Here is a 22,841-nt window from a genome sequence, read left to right on the forward strand (position 1 = left end):
AGTATTTGTTCCTGTATTCCTCAGGGAGAGCTTTCTATTTTGAGCTTTCATACAGTATTTGGAGTTTTCCACAAAGTAGCACGACATGCATTCATTCATCTGTTTAATAGCGAGCACTATGCTACTAAAGGCCTTTCGTAAATCTGTTTCTTTATCTGGCAAGGCAGGTGAAGAGAAAGCCGCCCCTTTCCCATTGTTAAGTGTTGCAGTCACTTTACAAGGTTCTGAAGGTGGCAAATAGTCCATACATTGTGAAGTTTGAGCGCAAGCATAAATTATCGGGAAGCTCTGTACTAAGCATAAAGTCAGAGTTGAGTTTGTAGGCAAGACTGGGTAAAGGATCTGAGAGAGATTAACTATCATTGAGAAATAGGATCACAAGTAAGCATCTTACTTTCTTCATCTCAGAATTCCGGACCGAGCGCATGAAAACTAGAACAGAGTAGAAAACTTAAATCATAACTCCGTGGAGGGGAACCAAAGCACAGTGAAGAAAATTATTCAAAAAGACTGGGTAGCTATGCGTGACACACTCGGGTACATTTCTGGAGTTAAAATCTATGAAGCAATGCTTAGCAAAGGTACGGCCTGATGTCCAGGTGACAGCCCTGCAAATGTCTTGAAAAAGGATGATCCTCACAAAAGCTGCAGTGGCTGTCTGCCCCTTAGTGAAATAAACTCGGTCTTTACTTAGTAAGGTCTGTTGGCTCAGTAGCAACAGGTGATATTTGAGAGACTATTCACTAGTAATTGATTCCTTAAAGGAAGCTTGACCAATACGTTCAGCTTCACAGTTTACACAGAGTTGCATTCTCTTGGTCTTGTCCTTTTTTCAGGGACACAGTGCAATGGCTCTTAAAATACAAGGTAAGTAAAGGATTTTGAAAATAAGTGAAATTGTTAGTATAAAGAGAAAGTATGAAGTTCATATTCAAAAGAAATTAAGATTCCAGGCAAAATTTTACAATAGATGACAGGTTAAGGATCTTTGGAGAAAAGACCCTAAAGTCTCAGCTCACTCTTCTGTCTGAACTGATACAACCTAAGAAGGCAACCCACAAGGACAGGTGCTGCAGGTCCACCTTGTGCATCAGAAAAGGTAGTGCAACACTGTATTCTCATGGAAAAATGTAATTTTGGGAACGGTGAAAAAGCAACCTGGAAATGTTTTTTGTAATAAATGGTCGAAGCAGACACAGGTACGTTAAGAAAGAACTGCAAGCTATCCCGGTATTGTCATTGCAGAGATGTCAGATCACTGTGGAACATTCCTAATGCATGTTCTTGCGCAGAAGTGCTCCCTGTTTCACCAGAACTAATCTGTATTACGATTTATTGTAGTAAATGCTAATAAAAAGATAGTTAAAAAACACAGAACTTCAAGCTAGAATTAGATAAATAACGTAAGGTATGAATTTCTCCAATTAACCTTTTCTTCACATAATTTAGTTTCATGAGCGTGTGGTTGGAATTTCTCTTCCAGGCTAGCCAGACAGTTAAATTAAAAATGTATGTGTTCATATTCTGGGTGCTTAGCAGCAAGAAGGTCAAGTTCAGGGGTGGTAAGCTGGGGTGCAGGATATTGACTGGTATCCAGAAAGAATACCCTGTTGGCCTGAAAGCTTTCTAAATGATTAGATGTAAGGTTGTAAAAGAGCTAGATACCACCACAGAAGACGCAGGTCTTGAGCAACAAGGATCATCCTTGCCCAACACTGGTTCAGCTTGAGACTAGTTTCCAGAGTGAAGAAACTGGAGCCACTCCTAGTTGTCAGAAGATAGAACAACAGGAAAAAGATTAGAAAGGCAGATGAGCTAGTCTCATCTGTGGCAGTTTGAGGTGGTAACCCTGCTCCTGGCCAGTTTCCTTTACCTTCAGTTTGTTCACATGAGGCCCTTATCGTTACACTCATGAGCCCATCACAGTGCTTTGACCTATAAGAGAGTGTTCCACCAGAATCCCCTTGCAAGATGTTTTTTTCTCTGATACCCTCAATAAAAATACAGTAGGTATGCAGCGCTCACTGACATATTGTCAGAACTCTTCTTGCACAGCACTGATCAACCATTTTCAAATAGATCTAATGGGTACCAGGTAACCTAGAAAGAGGAGACTTGTCTAGCCGCTGGATGAGATGTCATCCATTGACAGTGACACTTGTGTATCGAAGATAGTATCTTCCAAAACAAATACTTTTGGAAACCCTCTGTGCCCGTGGCTGCTCCTGATTATTCTATGTCTTGAGTTAGACAGTGACCATTTGTCTACAATGAAATGGAGAACTAGGTCTCAAAGTACAACAACATTTGTTGTGCACAGACTTTAAAGACGTAAGAGTCAATTCAATTGTAGATGAAGGTTCCCTCAAAAAGTAAGCATGAGTCAAAAAAGCACAAGAAATCACTATGAAGTTGGGAAATTTTGTACGTCTAAGTGTAACTACTCTGTGCAGCTGGACAGGTTTAAAACAACATCTTTTAAACTATAAAGAAATACAGCTTTCACTAGGCAGCTTCCTTTTCATCTAATGAGCATAGTCTTGGCTGGAGTATGCGGCAGCCAGGAGCACAAGTGGATAAGATGTGACAGATTCATCATCTATCAAAATCTTCCTTAGGCAAGAATAGTGTGAGGGTGATAATTACAAATAATAGGGGAAGGGTTAACTTGTACCTGCCATTAAAGAAATACCTTATGTTAATGACATCTTATTTAGTGGTGAAATGTACTTCTGTGGCACAACCCTTTTTGACTACAAATGTGAAGCCATCAAAAGCTTTTTTGAGAAGGAAGGTATGCAATTACTGAAGAGGAGGGTATCGTTTTTATGGTATGGATTTACAAAGCAGCTGTTGCCAGACAATTATGTGAGAATCACAATGAGAGGGGCTTGGATTCTGCCCACATGTTCGGAGTCAGGAGCACAAGTTTTGAGTTTTAAAAATGTGTTTGCTTCCAGGAAAACGTGCTTGCTCCCAACACAGCAGTGATCATTTGTTTATTTATCCAGCTGTCTGAGCTTGAACTTTCAGCGGCACACACATGCCATTGTACTGCTATTAAACTGTCTTAGATGCCTAGATACATTATGGCATTTTTTTTCTAGCAGCAACCCAGATGAAGGGAGGGCAGTCATTAACGTACATGGATCTTTAGGTCTGGCTTGACAGTGCATTCATAAGGCAGATCTACTGCCTATGGTGAAAAGTTGAAACCAAGGTGCCACTCCACCGAAGGCATTACAAAATGCAACGAAGGGCTAGATCTACTAAGAATGCAGTCCACAAAAGGGGTTGCAATTTAACTGCCAACTTTTGCTGAATACATTCACATTTTTCAAACCTACCTATGTACTATTAGAACATTGGAAGTTGGCAGCTCCACTGAAAACAATGGAGTGCTCGGGCTTTTACTGGCTGGTAAAAGCCCGCAGCGCCAACATTCCAACAGCAACAGCTGTGAAAAAGCCTCACTGAGCCCGAGGGGATTTTAATCCCCTTGGGCTCCGTGAGCAATTTGTTGTTTTAAATAGAACATTCTGCCTTCGGCTCGGGCATTTAACGCAGGAGCGGGCCTTTAATAGCCGGTAGAGCCCGCTACGGCGGGTTCTAAGGCTATAATAGGTGGTTCACAAAATACCGAATCATAATGAATTGCAATTCAACCTACCCCACGAATGTTAATTTTGAGGCAGCTTATTTTCCTTAAAAGGAATCTAGCAGTGTTTAAAGAATAGTCAGAAGTCCCACGAACCACCACCTAACTCCTAAAAATGTTTTGTTGACCATTCGCAAAGTGCAATGGGTCTTTGGGTAACTGTTCCCTTTGCAAATGGGTTACCACTACTTTTCAGTAAAATATTACTGGATTCTGTGGTAAAACCTGAATATATACCATAAGGAATTGGTATTTGGAAGGGACATCCTAAACGCCCATTTCAAATACAGATATGGCATGGTTTCCTAAATCCATTTACGATTTGGTAACCTGCTACCAAATTGCTACATGGGCTTATTTCATTCGAAAAACACATTTACTAGTTGCAAGCCCTGCAATTTACCGAACCATAGGGTTTGTGACCATTAAATACATTTGGTCAAAATTATCTGCACAAGAAAAGAAATGTTATGTAAGAAGAATTACTTTGGTAAAATTCAAATTCTGAAGTAGCTATCAAAATTTTAACAAATGATTTTGGGGGCTCCTCACTTAAATTGTGGTGAAATTATCTAACATGGATAGCAGGAGAAGTGTTTCAGGACCATCCACTTACCGAGTACTGCAGCAAAAAGAGCATAAGGTTCATGGTGAATTACTGTGATGTAATAAAACTGCTATATTAAATACAAAGTATGTTCAGCCTGCAGCCAGGTTTACACCTAGCTGCATAATTCCAGCTCAAGTCAATAAATTAAATATGGGGATGACAAGATCTTTCCACCAGAAAATAGCTATAGATTTATTCCAGCTGTAGCCCAGCTTTCCTACCTCAATAAAAATTGCCAGTAATTCACCATAATTCTACTTATTCCCATCTCAAAACACTTCTAGGACTCAAACTGGGGTTATTATTCTCTTAAAGTTCGTCTTAAGGGGCATCGGTTTCCAAATCAGGCTACACTGACTTGGGTTCATAAACAATCCACTTTGAAATCATAACCCCTTTTTTAGTAATTGTCCAAATACGCATCTGATCCTTGCCAGTAAAATCTGTACAAACATTAAGTCATAAATAGTCAACTCATTTTACTGGTCATGATCTGCGAGTAATACACTTCTCCGGACAAAGCAGTAACATTGGAAAATTGGAAAGAAACTATTCTCAGTTTTAATTTATAACTACCTGGGAAGCACCTCGGGAAGGAAAGATGAGCAAATCCTTTGCCACCATAAGAGGTTTTGAACAAGAGTGCAGTCAGCGCCACTACTCTTCCTCCTCCGTGTCAATGATGTAGAGGGCACGGTTTTGGACTCTTTACAGAACGTTCCAATGAATGGCAGATTTTCAGTGCCACTGCTAGCACAACTCGCAAGCTCAATTACAGATGGTGAGATCCCCATGTAGGCAAAACCACTCAATGAATGCCTATTAATAGCATTAAAAAATGGGAGCCTAAGGAAGTTCTACCCGAGTGATGATGTTGAGGGGAAGATGAAAAGTCTATTCACACGTGCGCAATCCAAAGGATAAAAACCTTTCAGCCCACTGAGATAAGCTCCACAAAATCCAAAGATGAAGTGAAACTCACTGAAATCCTGCGCTTTGTTCAGAGAAAATATTAGTTTGTAAGAAAAAACATCCAAAAAGTTGGTATAGAGCTTAATGTGGACAGACAAATCTGTTTAAAAGAAATATGGGACCCCAAAAACACACACTATGCACAGTTACCTGCAAAAAAAGTGTATGCTGTTCCCAAAAGGCTTTTCAACAGCACCGCTCGAGTCAGACTTACTATTTTCTGTTGTCTGGGACATAATTAACACTATCCCTCACCAATATGGCATCAAGAGAAACAACTCTAAGGATAACCATCATGTGGACCAGGCACGGAAGGAATAACTAACTATACGTCAGTCTGCAAAATAGAGAAATGTTTAAGGGCAATTGATTACCTCTACCTTATGGATAAAAACTGCGCAGTCACAAAGGAAAGAGGGTTGCTTTAAAACTAGAGCTTGCTGCCGAGGTTAAAACAAATAGTCTCCCACTTAAAGAACACAGTGTCTCTATTGCAAGTAGCCAAGAACCTTAGGCATTTTGTCATGTTGCATCCAGTGTACAACTCTCTTTGAAGGTCACTCCTCAGTGATTTGGAGCACAGGGTTGTAAAATCAATGGTCAGCTACCTCATGAAATCCTCGAAGACGAAAGAGCAGCTTGGCAGAATCAGGATTCAGATCCACTACAGGTTGCACGCTAAGCCACTATGGAGCAGATACCAGGCGACTGGTCACCAAGAACTTACAGAGACAAGGAAAGTAAATCACCAATCTTCCTTTCAGTCAGACTCAGCCCATGCCCTTGACATGATCAGCAGGTTTCAAATCTAGCATGTCCTTAGGTGCTTCCACTGTAACGGATAGCCCTTTAAACACTCCCATTGTCTCTATCCTATATGGGGTTGAGAGAAGACAATGCATGTCAGTAAAGGAATCCATTCTCCCTTTCTTTTAATAGCTTGGGATGTATTCTGGAGCATCCTTTTCTAGATAGAAAATAGTCATGTTGCACTTATTACCCATTCCTTTGGGTTTACGTGTGGTTCCTGCACAATCTCAGAGAAGTTCATGCCTGCTCTTAACAGTTAGGAATCTCGATTTTAGTAATTTATTTTACAATCTTTTACATTTTAACAATCAGGCATAGAAGATAATTTTATCATGTAACTGTGGCACATGAAATGACAGATCAAGCAAGGGAGTGGATGTGTGGCTGTTAACGTGAATAAGCAAGCGGAGTGAGAAAATGAAAGGGCAGAGGCAACTGAAATCTAGTATAGAAGCAGCCAAAAAACTACATTTTTAAGAAGTGTTCAGTTTAAGTACTGCATTAATAGAATAGTATACATGCTCTTTCTGAATGACTGCAGCCTGGTTGCTGTCTTAGGTAAGCTGGGAGAGAGTCCATCAGCTTGTTGCTGCACCAGTAAATGTTTTTGTGCTGCTCTTGTTCTGAACTTCTTTGGTTCTAGTAAGGAGGATTTGGACATGCATGGTTTACATGGTGTCATATCTTAAGGAATTAATGATGTATGCCATATCCGTTTTATCAAAGTATTTTTAATGAAACATTCATTTTCACTTTAACACAAAAGGTTATTCAACACCAGATGGGTAGTAAACTTCTCACACTTTTTCAGTCATACAAATCAGTTTAGACGGCTAGTACGCATACAGCAAGCCTCTCTGCATCATCAAGTATGAAATGAGAACAGCTATTTCTGTATGGAACCCTGAAGCATTATTTTGTTTCCTAGCTGATTTGACATACCATTTTATGAAGGGTCAGCATATTGTAACATCCAAGTTATGCTGCTTTCAACAGATTTCCATGTATATCCCGAAATTTATAAAAAAAATAGTTTGTGAAATGCTTTTAATCAATACTAAATGAAACTTTTATTGACTAGCCACGTAAAACAAGCCTGGGATTAGTATCACCCTGTTCGGACATGAGCCTCCATCTTCAAATGTCCAGAATAGCAACATACACTGGATGTTTCCAGTGAACCAAAGGTAGGGGGAGCTGTATTTACATGATTTTATCATGGCATATCATTAGATATATCTACATAAAATTCAAAACCTTAATTTCTAAGTGCAGCATTTTTGAGCATTTGCAGCTCTGCAAATTGTACCTGAGAACTTGTCTAAAAAATGTTCCGAAATCAACTTTGCAGAAATTAAATTTCAATCTACAAATCTAAAAAACATAATGACACACTAACTACCGGTCCTGCAAACTCCTGATATGTTAAGCTCAGCATCCCCCACTCAAACGCAGAGTACAGTACTACACATGCTTCACAGAGACAGATTCTACCTTTATTTCCTGTTGGAGCACCATTCGGCTTCTTCGCCTGAGGTGCTTTTGCCGTCTTCTGAGCTGCAGATTTTCCAGTCATCTTTTGCCCACTCATTTTCCTAAAAATGTGTCAAAAATAAGTAAATTCTAAAGAAGATGGCTTAAAAGAATGCTAACTGGTCAATGAAATAAATATAAATGTCACAACACCGGCAAAAGACACTTTAATTAAAAGCCAACTTGGGGCTAGGCAATCGATCTAACAAGCTAAGGCAAATCTGCCACCCTCCGAGGAGCAGGTTATCCAGCCCTCCAAGGGTTTTTAACAACCAGATACATTTGAGCTAACGAACCTGCTGGATCGAGCAGTCACGAGTTCGGTCAGTCCAAACTCACTAACCACTCTCCAAGCACTAGTTTCTATAAAATTCCCTTTGCAATGTATAGAATACAGATCATTGAAATCACAGTGACTGACAACCTTGGTTTTGGCATTACACAGCTCTGGACAGGAAGCTTAAAATATTACTAGGACAATTTGCATGGTAGGGATACATTTTCTAGGCAGATAAATATAGGCCAGGGCAATAACAAACAGTATTAAAGTTCATTATTCTGTCACAGAAACAGTAAGTGTTATGCTTTGACATTCCTGGCAAAGTATCATTTGATACGGTTTACCAATATTACTTTTTAGATATAAATATAATCCCTTTGCGGGGGGGGCGCTAGAAGATTAAAAAAAAAAAAAACTCAACAATCAAAGTCCAGCTGAGGATCTTGTACTTGTGGACTATACATTTAGGAAGACGAGGAGTCGCAGCTCCCACCGAAACTTGCTTACTCAGTACTGGCTCTGTGAGACCTGGACCTGAGGGCAATCTAGGTTATGACTTGGGACCCATGCCTACTCTACCACACGACTCAATCTACACTTCATCGGCGAGACCTAAATAAGGTTAAGGTCTGTAGTTGCTTTTGTTCCCAGGTCAGAGGTGGCCTGGCTTGACAGTTCGAGAGGGAATGTTCCTACTGGATCAGCACCAAGGCTGATTTACATGTGGCTGGTTCTGAAGTGGTACAACGTTTGGAAAACTATGGAATGGAATGTGGCCCACGAAAGCTAGTCACTGAAATTTCTGCAAGCATTTCACCCATCACATTTGCCTGAATTCTTGAACAGGAAGACATGACGTATATCAGTGATAGCTTGGCTTGTGTTTCATTCGAGAAAAACAATGACCCTTTGAAGAAAGATCAATCTATACAGTGTGTCACTCAGATCTGTGCCTTTTACTTCAAGGTCTATTATTCAGTGGAGTAGTAGATATACGGTTGGAGCCTTTCTTGATGGAGTATTTTTTACTGTATTAGGCTTCTACAGTGGCAGGGCACCATTTAGGCATCCTCATTCAGGATTGTTACACAAAATGGTACTGGAAAGGATGGAATAATAATGAGCAGGGTCAGCGTTCGCAAAGGAGAGTGTGGAAAACATATCCGTAAGGATTCAGAGTCTTAAGTAGAGAGAGACAGTCTTGTTGAGCATTTTGTTCAGGACGTATGCTTTAACAATGAAGGTTGTGTCAACATTGCACATCTTGACGTGAATAATTTCGTATGATGTCAAATGAGTCTTCAACATCAGTTCTTGATGGTGAACAAGCAGGTGCTGTATCTTTTTTAGACTTCCAAATCCTATCCACAGATCAGATAGGATAGTGTTCATTGTTCAGGGTGCCATCTTGTTTTCTCATATAGAAAATTGAAAAAAGCAGTGACACGTTCTTCGTGGATCAATAGTAATCTGCATTGCACTATTGGTAGAAAGGCTTTTAGCACAAATATTGTATTCAGCTTAACGCATTTATGTGGAGGGATAAGCCTGACTAGTCCTATAAAGCTAAAATGTAGAGTGCCCTACAAACTGCCCCCGTACTTTAAGTCAGAGGTTACTGTAAGAACAGGTGAATAGGGCACCCCCACAAAGTGCTTGGGGGCATCTGGCCACCACTTAAACATCATAGCCGAGGATGGACAAGCCAAAATGAGCTTTGACTTGTGACCGGATCATCTTCAAAGATTAAAACCTGATATTCAGATGCCTGGTTGGTGAAGATACACAAGAGGCTAGTCAGTTAGGTAGTACGCGTTACCAACAAATGTGTCTCCACAACAAAACTTGCTAAAAAAAACATAAACAGGAGAATTCACAAGGTGAGGCGAGAGTTGAGCAATCTGCCTCTCATTTTGCCATTCTTCCATCACAATCTGAATTTTGGAAAGGCCTCAAGCAACATGTATGCATAAAAATTTCCACATACCTAATTTGTTACAAAACCACCATTATATAGTTTCAATGACCTTGCATCCAAGCATATTTATGAACACTTGGACATCTAGGGGCAACTACATTTGTGAAGGCGTGCTATATGTGTATCCATTCACACACAAAGTTTTACTCTGAGGCATAAAAATATTTCAGAGCGATATATGGCCCCAGAAATGTGCTTAATGTTGAAAAGAATATAGATTAATGCTTCATGCATGCGTACAGATCAAACAGCACCCTGACCGCACAAATACACTAAAGATTAGTATGCAGTTATGGATCTTGTTAATTCTGAGGCACAACATGATAGTTGGAAAACCTGTGAAATGACGGATTACGAACAGACTTAAAACTGCCATTATCTTTCTTCAGAAAGCACATCTTAATGGAGTACAGAGGCCTTCATATTAGGGCACTGGTTGTGTGTTTGTCAATGAGTGAGAGGGTGACAGAATGGGAGTGTCCCCTACGGATACTGCAGCACAGACTTCGTGATTATAGTTGAGAATTCCATAGGAAAATATTTTTTCCTGATAACTTTTGACTTTGTTTGAAGAATCTTAACAAAACTCGGCAGGCACTTGAATCGGTCCACCACAGTTCCTTAATTTCAAATTTTATGCAACTCATTCAAGAAGGAACAACATTATTTATTTGTTCTGGCACTTGCTTTTAAATGTGTGTACTGGCTGTGCTGTGTGATCTACAGGGTGGGTGCAGGCTGCAGCTAGCCTGGTTAATCAGAAACAATAATAACTTTAACTTGAGGGGAGTAAAGAAATGTGGCACTTAGTTTATCTGGACTTCTGTGGTTACAAACTGTTTCAAAACAGTAATTTCTTTGAAATTACAATACACTGCGAGTTCTGCATTAACCAAGCAGTAAGTTTCCTTCTTCCCTTTTGTTGATTATGGGTCGTTAGTTCTGCTAGAAGTCTAAATCAATCACAGAGTACATACCCATGAAGAACTGCAGATTACCTTTGGGCAATCTGAGAAAGAAGAGGCATTGAAATATAAGGTATTGCTTCTGCTTATTAACACTGATACATTATTTTGGTGTTAACAATTTTAATTATAAACACACAACTCATTTTTAAGTATCTATGTTCGCTAGAGAAGCGAAGAACATTCTCCATGAGTGCCTTTGCAGTAGACTATGGAATAACCAAACTTGGCATAGCTAGTTACCACGATTAAGGATGAGGATCATTATGAACACAAATCTGACAATAACCACCATGATCTTCAATCTCGTGATGTCCAGATTCTATTCATTTGGTGTGGTTAAGATTTTCAAATTTCTGTGTTTCTTCAGGAATAGCTCAGGCTGTAGTGGGCTTAGTATTTTACATCAGCTGTACTAATAATGCACTTTAAAGCATGCAACAGCCTGTACTGAGAAAACAACATTAGCTACAGGAAGCTGCTTAATAGGATCTGTGCAAGCTTGGAGGCTGGGAATATGTCTCACTGGCTCATACCTTGCACTCCTTGCATAGCAGATAAAGCGTAAAAGGTTTACCATTGTACAACACACTACATCCATTGTACAACACACTACATTCAAAGGAGTGGCCACATATTATTATGAATCGATTCAGAATAAAGAGCAGTGGAAAAGTACTATACTCTGTCACAAACTACTACCCATTCCCAAATTTATTAAGAGATACAAAGGCAAACGAGCCTTTTAGTTCAGGTGGTCCAACTATAGAATGTACTTATGCCAGATAGAAGACTTGTTGAAGATCATTGTGCTTTCAGATGAGCCCTTAATATCTCTTTCTTCAAAAGTGAACTGCATCATTTCACCAGCTGGTGGTTTAATTCTGTTAGCATCTACAGAGAACAGGAGGGCTTGAACTTAAGAAAATGTTTAGAGTTTTATAGAGCGCTTTACAGACAGCAATTATGCAGCTATAGAAAGCACGGTGAAGAATAATATGAACAAGGAGTTAGAAATCAAAGCTAGAACTAAGAAACAAGTAATGACTGTGGCCCACTTTTTTTTACAAAGCACTTGAGTCTTTGCATGGGTTTCTATGGGCATTCAGCTTAGTGGAGACTGCTGAGCCTTCTTCAGTCCATCTTAATTTGATAAATGCGGTTGTCTATCATGGATGTGAACTATGCCAGTCATGCACCATTAATGCCGTTATGGTACATAGCCCTTTAAATCTGCACAAGAATTGTCTTTGTCAAAATCTATGCAGAGTTCATTCTTCATATTTCTTAGAGAAGGTTCAGTCTTTAGGTTCATAAGGACAGTTTGGGTACTACTTTATGGCCTAAATCCTAATAGGAGGTCATTGAGGAGTACGTCTCAAGAGGATGGTAGAGTTGCCAGGGCACTGCTATGGCACTGTAGGGGAAGCCAGAGAGTATTCTATAATTCCTCATGATGCTGGGATCTACAGCTGGTTTATTTAGAATGGGAGTAATGATTGCATATATGCGGTCCTGGGTGACTTCCCCACTAGCTAAGGAACAGTGTACAAGGTTGGTACTACTCAGTCCATGTGTAGGTAGGCCCAGGTTGAGGACTTTGGCATTAGTTATGTCACATGAATTGGCCGACTTCTTGAATGACAAAAGTTTTGTCAATTCTGGCTGAGACACTACTCCAACAGTGTAACAATTTTGGATAGAGGGGAAGGAGGGGGCTGCAGATAGATCATTGGAGAACTGAGATTCCAGAAGTGAGTGATACCTAATTGGTGAAAAATGTCAGAAGGTTATTGGAGAGTTCTGGAGAATGGAACAAGGGCATTTTTAGGACACTACTGGAGATCATCTCCTTGAAGATTAAGAAAAACTATTAGGTAGAATTGGAAGATGTGTGATGCAGGAATGGTAATGTTCTTTTTTTGCCCTTGCGCCTGCAGCTTCGTGTCCTTTAACAAGTTCTGACAGACGAAGCGGTCAGATTAAAGTTTAGTGTTGTTCCAATGTCTTTCCAAGATTCTCCCTTGCCTTTTTAGTACACAGACTTGTACCCACTGTATAACGTTGTGGAATCACGCAACTTTGTTATGGAAGGGGCTAGGGAGTCGAGAGCCATTGTGACCTTGGATGTTTTTTTCAGAATGCCATCTGAATGATACATCGGAGGGTCTGGGATTTCATCTGGGGCCAGATGTATCAAAGGGTCTTACCCATTCTGTGTCTATCGGAAAATGATTTAGTACATATGGCCCCTAGTGTCTGAGTGAAGACTTCTGGCTGTTTGTAACTGTGATTACACCATGAGGATACCACACTTGTGTTATGGTTGGGCATGCAGACTTTCACTGGCACAATGTCAATGATTAATTTGATCAGGAAGTGAGCTGGCCATTATAAATGTTCAGCGCGGAGACCGATTTCAGAGAAAGTGGGGGAAAAAAAAAAAAAGAGGTGCTGGTTCCTTGATCTACACAGCTAGGGGAGCCCTTGCCCTCTTAAAGTTTGGGCAAAAGTATGTGAGGAATCATCAACCCTGATAATCATGTCACGAGGGATGATAATGTGGTTGGTAAGCAACAGAGCATGTTGGACAGTGTTTAAAAGGACTCACTGAAATGTGGGAAGGCAATTCTTACTTGGGCGGTAGACAACTGCACAAACTATGGAGGAGGTGGTGGCCTTCGTTAGAATGTGCTCAAAGGAGATGAAAGCTGGTTAATAATAGATTATCTAGCAGGGGAGGGAATTTGATGTAGTATAGCTTCCTTTCTGTACTAGAGTTACACCTCGTCGTCGTCATTGGAATCTATTTTCTAACATTCCTGGGTGGAAGGAGCTTGCCAATATATGCAACAGAGAAGTCTTTAAACCATGGCTCTGTGATGGTCAGGAAGTGAAGACCATATTGAATAACGAGGTCCTGAATTTTAAAGCCATGTTTTGAAGCAGACCCTGCATTAATGAGTACACTCAAAATACGATCTGAGGCAGGCAATGTAGAGAAGACATCAAGGGAACTGACTATTACCATGTTAGGAAATCAAGAATGGAATGAAGTGTGGTAGCAGGGTTGAAATCAGTGGATCGTGGAATGGCTGTATGTTATTTGGGTGAAGCAGGTACTCAGTGAAATGTGCCAGCAGTTGTGAAATTGGCATGTTGAGTGATAGGAGGTTCAGAAGGACCGATCTCTGATTCCGAGTGTAGCTGAAACTGGTGGTATTTAATTTTATAATGTGCTAGTCAAAGTATTGTGGGTTACTATGATTACCGTGGACCAATATCTTTCCATTGCAAACATGTATTGTTACAGTGGATGTACTTATTGGGGTGATTAACTACCGGTTCTGATCTACTCTGTATCTCAGATTTGGTGAGGGTGAAGCAATGAGGCATGAAAGATCGTTCATACGTCATGGTATCTGGCATGCAGAATAGGAGACCCTTGAGCATGGCACCCCATACATAAGACGCAGTAAACAGAGCTCTATGGCATAATTGCAGCTGCAATAAAAACAAAAAGGACACCTAGGCAGGCATTCTTGTGGAGTTTGTCCTTGAAAGAGCCCATTTTCCTTCTCCTCCCCATATAAATGTGGAAATGTTTCTTTCTATTTCCCATAGGAGAGTTCCAGAAATTATTAGTGGTAACAGCTTCGGGGGGGTGGGCATTTTTTTTTTAATAATTTGAACTTTTCCCCCAATAGAGACAGCTGAAGATGTGCTCACCTTTTAAAGTTGGATTTTGTTAGTGGGGAAATATTATCCTGTACCATTGTCTTGTGGAAAAATAAAATATCGCACCCTCATGCAATTACTGTGCCTTGACATCTGGACATCCATTTTGAGAGTAAGCATCCATTTTGAGAATGTGTTGACATTTTGGAGAATGCAGCTGAAGATAAATTGCAACGTGTGATGTGCTTTAGGCCTTAGGCAGGATGTTAGCCACCCACATAGCTGTGGTTAAGCCGATTCTTCCGTTTCTAAGAAAAAGCTCGCTTCGACAGAATAACCTGAGGTTGGAAGAAAGTCACGCTTGTTTTCCCTTGTACTCTATTTTTTACCCCACGCTTCTGACATTTCTCCGTCTGCATGCTAGCTTCACATATTTCCACTGACGCACATCGGAGTGTTCCAGCTTCACATGTTTCCACTGACGCATATAGACTGTTTTGTTTTTTTCTCTTTTTAAAGTTTGCTTGATGGAAAATTACCGAATACTGCCATTTGCTTGTGTTGTGCAAGAAATGTATAAAAGCTGCAAGCTGCGCAATGTTGGGCAGACCACTCCCTAACCCGCTTGGTGAGGGAGCTCTCCCTTAACTCGAGTTATTGAAATAAACCCTGATTATACTCCACGTCCCGGACTCTGTCTCCTTCCTCATTTACCTATTACTAGAAAATTATGAAATAAGATAAGGTAAAATAAATTATTTACCACATTTTTGGCGCCCGAACAGGGACCTTCCCTTCTCTACACGCGCCGGTTTTTGCCGGCCGCGGTGTTTTCCCCTGTTTCCTCTCTTGACGGACTTCAGGTGCACCCGGTGGGGATTTCCCACCGAATTCCTTCGGAGATGCGGGGGATTGACTGAGACCGGCATACATATGAGGCGGTGAGAGACGCGGGAGGTCCATACCCGAGCCCGACATCGAGGAGTTGAGGAGTCCGAGACGTCTGAGATCCCTGACACGCGCAGCGTCTGGATTCGATCGAAAATTCTGGATTTGCTGTTCGGTGAGTATTACTGAATAGTATCAAGACGTTTTCCGATTAAGGAAACGGTAAAGGTATAGATTTAGTAACAAAATGTCGTTGTTTACCAAATTTAAGACTAAATCTAAGGATAAAAAGTTTTTAGAAAAAGAGGTGGTTCTTCCACCTAAGGACACGCCAGCTAGATTTATGTATAATAAACATGGCATGTCGGCAATAGTCTTTTTGGACTTATGGGTGGAATATACTGAGAAGTTGGAAGAAAGATACCGGTGGCCCATCAACGGGACTTTCGATATAGAAAGTGTCCTTAAGGTAGAGGAACAGTTGTTCAAAAGGAAAGCGAGACAGGCTCAATTAGATTCTGTGGAATGGTGGAGGAAAGAAGCCCATAGGAGACAGGAGAAAGCTCAGAATAAAGTTGAAAAAGCGCAGAAAATGTCAGAAAAAGCGAAGTCAGACGAATTATTGCAGACAGGAAAGGAAACAGTTCTTGACCAAACAATTAGAGAAAAACAAGGAAATATGACCGGTCTGTATCCGGTATTACCTAAATGTGAGGTTGCTGGTCAGGTTAAATTGAAACATGGTCTCCTTCCCAGCGCTCCTATAGATTTTGAAGAGGCACCCCTCATAGACTTATTGGACGTACCACCCCCGTATTCTACTGATATGCGGCCCGTCCATCCTGGACCTGGTCAAGCGGTAACACCTCCCCCAACTATAATTGACAACCTTTCAGAACGCACCCGACGTCTTTTTCTGGAAGAGACAGCGGGAGGGGACGAAGCAGCGGGGGGGAAGGATGAAGTGCAGTGTCCCCATGATCCATTATATAAAAGATATCCCGCTTTGGATGAACAAGGAAAACAGTTAGTTGATAGTTGGACTAAAATAGAGAAAATGTCTGCAGTACAAAGTACCATTGACAGTATGATTGAATATATGTTACGAGGTGGAGATTCCACCGCATATACAGATGTTATGAAGGGGAAAAATAAGAGACAAAAAAGGCACATATATACTTTCATGACACTTCTCTTTGCACGATATTTCCAGGCAAATGGTTTGAAAATTCCTACAAAATTAGCAGACATTATTAATGACCTTAATGAAAAAACTGAAGAAGTAGAGGATGAGATAGATGGAGCAGTAGGTACCTTGTTGGGCCTTATGGTACAACAACAACGTAAATTCAAAGAGGGTCCCTCACGACCTACTAAACAATGTCCACTTCGGGGGGACCTCGGAAAAAGAGAAAAATGTACCCCCTCTACGTATACAACTGTTTCCTTTTTTCCCGAGGCCCCAACGAGTGAAGAATTATATGAGGAAACAGAGGAAGCCTTAGAATGGTTCCTTGATCAGGAACCTCCCTTATCAGTTGAGGAGCAGGAATTAGCTCGTACCGCCACCCTGTGGACCTCGCAACCAAAAATATACAATCCAGATGTCATTGCCCAGTTATTTTCTAATCTCCCACTTACGCAACGTAGATTGGCCAGTATATATATGACCCAACACTTGATGACGCTAAATAAAATAATTAGACCCCACCAAAAGGCCCTCGAAGATTTATTGTCTAAGTGTACGTCCTTAACATTCGTACAAGACCCAAGTCTGTTTTTGAACATATTCCTTGAGGCTAGACAGGAGTATCATGACGAAGTAACACGAACACTTCTTCGGTCACGACACCAGGATTTACAACAGAAAGACACACTTCGTAATTTTCCTCTCAGAGAGGTACACCCACGAACAGATGTTGGAAATAACTTGCACAGAGTTTTTGTGTATACCCCCCTTACTAAAATGGAAATTATGAAAATGAAAGAAATGGTTCCATCCCATTCTAAGGATCCTACAGGATTCTTTAAAGAACTCGCGGATGTCCTTACGATGGGAACATATACATTAGCAGATATGACAATCATGTTGAAACATTTGTTACCCTCGGGAATTTATGAAAAATTGAGAGAGAAAAACTGGGTAGTTGATGCTGGTGAATTAAATTGGGCAACTCTTGAAACACGTGAAAATGAGCGCGCACCGGGGGGAGATATACACCGGGATATAAAGGCGTTGCCAGGTCTTATTCTCAAAGTATTACCCCAACTCCTTACTACTAAAAAAGAGGATTGGGACGCCATTTCGGCTTGTAAGCAAAAACCTGGTGAGGATACTGGGGATTATTATTCCCGATTAGAGGAATGTTTCGCTATCAATAGCGGTCTTAAACCAAATAGTGACTCTTACCCCCACCTGTTTGTGTCCAAATTGGTAGAAAATAGCTTGCCTAAACTAAAAGAAAGGGTTCAAAGAGTTGAAAGCTCCTGGCAGGCTCAGACTCCCTCCCAAGTTTTACGAATATTACAATATCATCAAAATAGGCTGAGGGAGGAAGAAGAGCGTGAAAAAACGAGACTGAAAGAAACTAAGATAAGAGCTTTAGTCGCACAGACTGTAATGCCCAGAACAGGCTCGCCGCCACAACAACAAAAGACAACAACTACCTCCAAGGGTGTTTGTAATTACTGTAAGAAACAAGGACATTATGTCAAAGACTTGCAAGGGAATGTAACATGCCCCGTTCTGAAACACAATTTGGCCACAGGTAAAACGTTATCCAGACCCCATGTTCCTCGGGAACAATACAAAACAGAGGGAAGAATTCCCAAGAGCCAGGATAGAGAAATAAAACAGAGCGCACAGATGTACATGAATGGAGAGGATAATGGGTATGCCGATTTTCCCAGTTTCTTCTGAAGTTGCCCAGGGAGGGAAGAGGATAAATTGCCCCTTATCCCTATACCTGTGGACCAGACTGGTCCATATGTGGACGTTCACCTCCTGGGACAAGAAAAGAAGTTTTTATTGGATACCGGGGCAAGCAAAACAACAATTGATCACAATGAACTGCCTCAAGCACCACTGTCAGGAAATAAAAATGTTTCCCTAGGTTTTTCAGGTCAGCCCATTACTAGTAGTACTTCAGAGCCCTTACCTTTACAAGTCGGCCCCCTCACCACGACCACCGATCTTCTTTTAACAGATGCTTGCCCCGAAAATTTGCTAGGCATTAAACAACTGAAAGAATTGGGAGCTATTATAGTATGCTCCCCCCAGGACGTACGCCTTTTCTTACGAGATTTTAAAGGCCACTATACCGTTAGAGAGTTGGATCCTCGGCTTGCACACCTTCCCCCCGAATTGTGGGCCACCAGCTCCACCTCGGTTGGGCGAATGACTATTGCGCCTCACAAAATTATATTGAAAGATGGAGCCATACTACCACGATTACGCCAGTATAAAATACCTCCGCAAGCTGAGAGAGATCTCAATTCCATCATAGAAGATCTCATCAAAGCAGGGGTAGTGATATAAGTACCTTCAAACACAGTTAATTCCCCTGTATTACCAGTAGCAAAGAAAGTCCAACAAGGTGAAAATCCCAGTTATAGACTGGTAGTTGATTTACGAGAACTCAATAAGTGTGTGGTGTCCCAACATCCTGTTGTACCAGATATCTCCACACTTTTAACTACTATTGATTGTGAGGCATCTTACTTCACCGTCATCGACCTCAAGAATGCGTTCTTCAGCGTACCCATACATGAAGATAGGCAGTATTTGTTCGGGTTCTCACTGTCCGGAAGGAGCTTCCGGTTTACGCGAGCTCCTCAAGGCTTCACTGACAGCCCGAGCATCTACAGTCAGGCATTAAAAAGACAATTAGACACTATACAAATGCCTCAAAATACTGCACTCCTGCAATACGTTGATGATTTACTCATCACGGCTCGCTCTGAACAGTCATGTGTACAAGCTTCGTTAATTGTATTAACGTTTCTTGCTGAAAATGGTCATAAGGTGTCACCAAACAAGTTACAGTTTTGTCAACAGCAAGTGGCCTACTTAGGGCACTTGCTGTCGAAGGAGGGTAGACAACTAACACAAGAAAGAATACAGCTGGTACTAAATATACCCCAACCAAAAACACAGAAACAAGTACGTGAATTCATAGGATTAACATCCTACTGCAGACAATGGATCCCTCAGTTTGCATTAATATCTAAACCACTTGTACACCTCACAACATTGGAAGCAAGTGCAACACCCCAACTTCCCTGGACAGAGGAACATACACACGCATTCCAAACGTTGAAACAAGCAATGTGTCAGGCTCCTGTATTAGCTACCCCTGATTACCACAAAGATTTTACATTATTTGTTACTGAGAAAAATGGGACTGCTTTATCAGTTCTTACACAGGAACAAGCAGGCAAACAAAGGCCGTGTGGATATTTTTCATCCACTCTGGATCCAGTAGCGCAAGCCCTTCCTGCATGCCTGAAAGCTGTAGCAGCGACAGCCCAAGCTATCAGACAAAGTGACACCATAGTATTAGGACACCCACTAGTAGTAAGGGTTCCTCATGCAGTGGAACTACTACTCAATAGAACACAGACTCAACATTTGACCATAGCCAGATTGACAGGGTATGAACTGACACTGTTCCAACCCCACATTCAAATACTTAGATGTAATACCCTGAATCCAGCGACACTCTTACCTCTCCCTGAAGAGACAGACGGAGTACATGATTGTATAGAAGTGATTGAACAAGTGACAAAACCAAGATCAGACCTAAGAGATATTCCTTTAAAAGAGGCGGAACAAAATATATATGTGGACGGCTCATGTAAAAGAAATGAAAAAGGGGAACTGAAAGCGGCCTATGCAGTCACCACAAAAACACAGGTACTAGAATGTCGACAAATACCAATTCTCTTGGCGCAGGCTGCAGAATTAATAGCCTTGAGTAGAGCTTGTCACATAGGGAAGAGAAAAAAGATAAACATTTACACCGACTCACAGTATGCCTTTGGGGTAGTTCACAATTTCGGAACGCTATGGAGAGAAAGAGGCTTCATGACATCCCATGGATCAAAAATACAACATGCAGACCTCATAACACAGTTATTGGACGACATACACTTGCCCGAACAAATAGCTGTAATTAAATGCAAAGCACATTCAAAGGGAACAGACGATGTCGCTATAGGAAATGCCTTAGCAGACCAAACAGCTCAGGAAATGACACAAAAAGACATAGAAAAAGGGTCACCCCATGACCTTGCATTTATAGGACATACACAAACTACCAGAGATACCGCTATTGATACACTAGACATACAGAGTCATGCTACAAAAGAAGAAAAAGAAAAATGGAAAAAGGAGGGAGGGATCTTGACAGACCAGGGATGGATGGTGCCACACAAAGCAGTCTGGTATCTACCGGACGCCATGGTACAGATCATTATAGAAACAATACATGGGCCAGCCCATCTAGGAGAAAAGGCTATGCTAGATGCAACAAGATCTATATGGGACAATAAGCACCTTAGAGCCGCAGCCAAAAACAAGGTCCAAACATGCATGATATGTTGCCAGTACAACATCGGGAAGGGTGTGACAGTAGGCTCAGGAGGATTTCATCCTCCAGAACATCCTTTTGAGGTCATACAAATGGACTATATACAAATGGAAAGATGCAGAGGATACAAGTATGTCCTTGTAGTAGTATGTACATTAACAAGGTGGACAGAAGCCTACCCCGTACCTGATTATACTGCCAACACCACTGCCAAACAATTGATTAAGGAATACTTTCCTAGGTTTGGTCTACCTCGAGTTATATACTCTGACAATGGCCAACCATTCTCATCTGAATTAATGAAGAAAATTTCGCTCCTGCTGGGATACCAGTGGAAATTCCACTGCGTACGACACCCACAAGCAGCTGGTTTAGTCGAGCGACACAACCAAACGCTGAAAAACAAATTGGCAAAAATTTGTGCCGATAAGAAAGTTGATTGGATAACAGCTTTACCCGTAGCATTGTTCTACATGAGAATGGTTCCCCATTCCAGGACTGAACTAGCTCCCTATGAGATCGTTTTTGGCAGACCACCTAACATATGGGGGACACCGCGAGCTAAGGCTATAACAGACATTGAACTACCTGTGTTAACAGATTATCTGGCTTCTTTGATGTCTGCACTTCAATCTTGTCGTTCACAGGTTGCAGCTGCATTTCCTGATAATACCGAACCCAAAGAACACCAGATCAGACCGGGAGACTGGGTCCTCATCCGGAATTTTGATCGCGCGACGCCTCTTGAGCCCAGGTGGAAGGAACCCAAGCTTGTTCTACTGGTTACCCGAACAGCCGTGAAAGTCGAAGGACGGAAGGGCTGGTTACACGCCAGCCACTGTAAGAAATACTTTTCTAAAGAAGGGGCAGAGGACACCTTGCCTCACCTGATTCCAAAACATTCCGAACAATTGACATTACCCACAGAAGAAACTCCCCAACAGTTATACAAGTCGAAACTTAGGTCTTCTTCCCGAGCCCAGGTCACTTAAGTCCAAACAAGCTCCTCTTGTTGGTGAAACGGCAGGGGCTCAAGGGAGATACGCCTAATGGCAAGGCTTGTGACAAAAACAAGGATGGAACAAAAGAGATTAAGGGACAAATATAAGAGAAGAATGTGTGCTGGGAAAAATATTTTTGTATTGATATTAATGTTTTTGTTGGCAGCAATAGCATGTGTGAGTTGGATACTGTATGAGGTTTTTCCTCCAAGCAAACGAGTTCAGACACCCCTTAATGACACTCAAGAACACACACATCACGATCTTCCACCTCATGAGTTGGCACATAGAGTAGCGATGCAGAACAACACCTTTGTGAAGCTATTACACTACTCACATCAAGTGGTTAATACCACTAATTGCTGGGTATGTGGACAGATTCCCCCTCACCAAGACGAAGGGGGAATGCCATTAACACCATTTCCATTCTCATATAACGGCTCATGCGAGGCCTGGTTCGCCCTGATCACAGCTTACAACAGGTCTGAGATGCCAACAGATCAAAAGGACTGGCCCTGGGGTAATCTAAACACTGTCCTTCAAACGGTCTGTTATCCTGATGAGGAAGGGTTACCACAGGCTAATGGAACGGTATTCGAAAGTGAAGAATACCGACAGGATGACTTGACTTTTAAGCTGAAAAGACCCAGGTCTCAAGGAGAGGGAGGGCCAATAACTATATCCGTTTTCAAAGTAAAAGGACACCTGTGCATCCAGAAGACTGGCACTATCTCTGTAGGATACAGTGAATGCAATTTTACTGTGAAATTTACGGATCATAGTCGGTCCTCATTTCAGACCACCAGACATACCTATTTCATTTGCGGCCAGTCTGCCTATGTCCGTCTTCCCTACAACTGGGGGGGGAGATGTTATA

At 41.4% G+C, this 22,841-nt stretch overlaps 1 protein-coding gene across 9 annotated transcripts in view; it reads right to left on the reverse strand.

Moving 5' to 3' along the window:
- Nucleotides 1-22,841, reverse strand: part of IQANK1 (IQ motif and ankyrin repeat containing 1) — a 338,309-nt gene that overhangs the window by 304,857 nt on the left and 10,611 nt on the right. For all 9 annotated transcript variants that reach the window (XR_011201021.1, XR_011201020.1, XM_069220930.1 and 6 more), the window contains one exon: nucleotides 7,545-7,645. Coding sequence is in view for 7 of the 9 variants with exons in the window: in XM_069220930.1 (XP_069077031.1) it covers nucleotides 7,545-7,641 (97 nt within the window). In the remaining 2 variants the exon portion in view is untranslated. The remainder of the gene's footprint in view (nucleotides 1-7,544; nucleotides 7,646-22,841) is intronic.

Source organism: Pleurodeles waltl, chromosome 2_2 (assembly GCF_031143425.1).
Source record: "Pleurodeles waltl isolate 20211129_DDA chromosome 2_2, aPleWal1.hap1.20221129, whole genome shotgun sequence".
Classification (NCBI taxonomy): Eukaryota; Metazoa; Chordata; class Amphibia; order Caudata; family Salamandridae; genus Pleurodeles; species Pleurodeles waltl.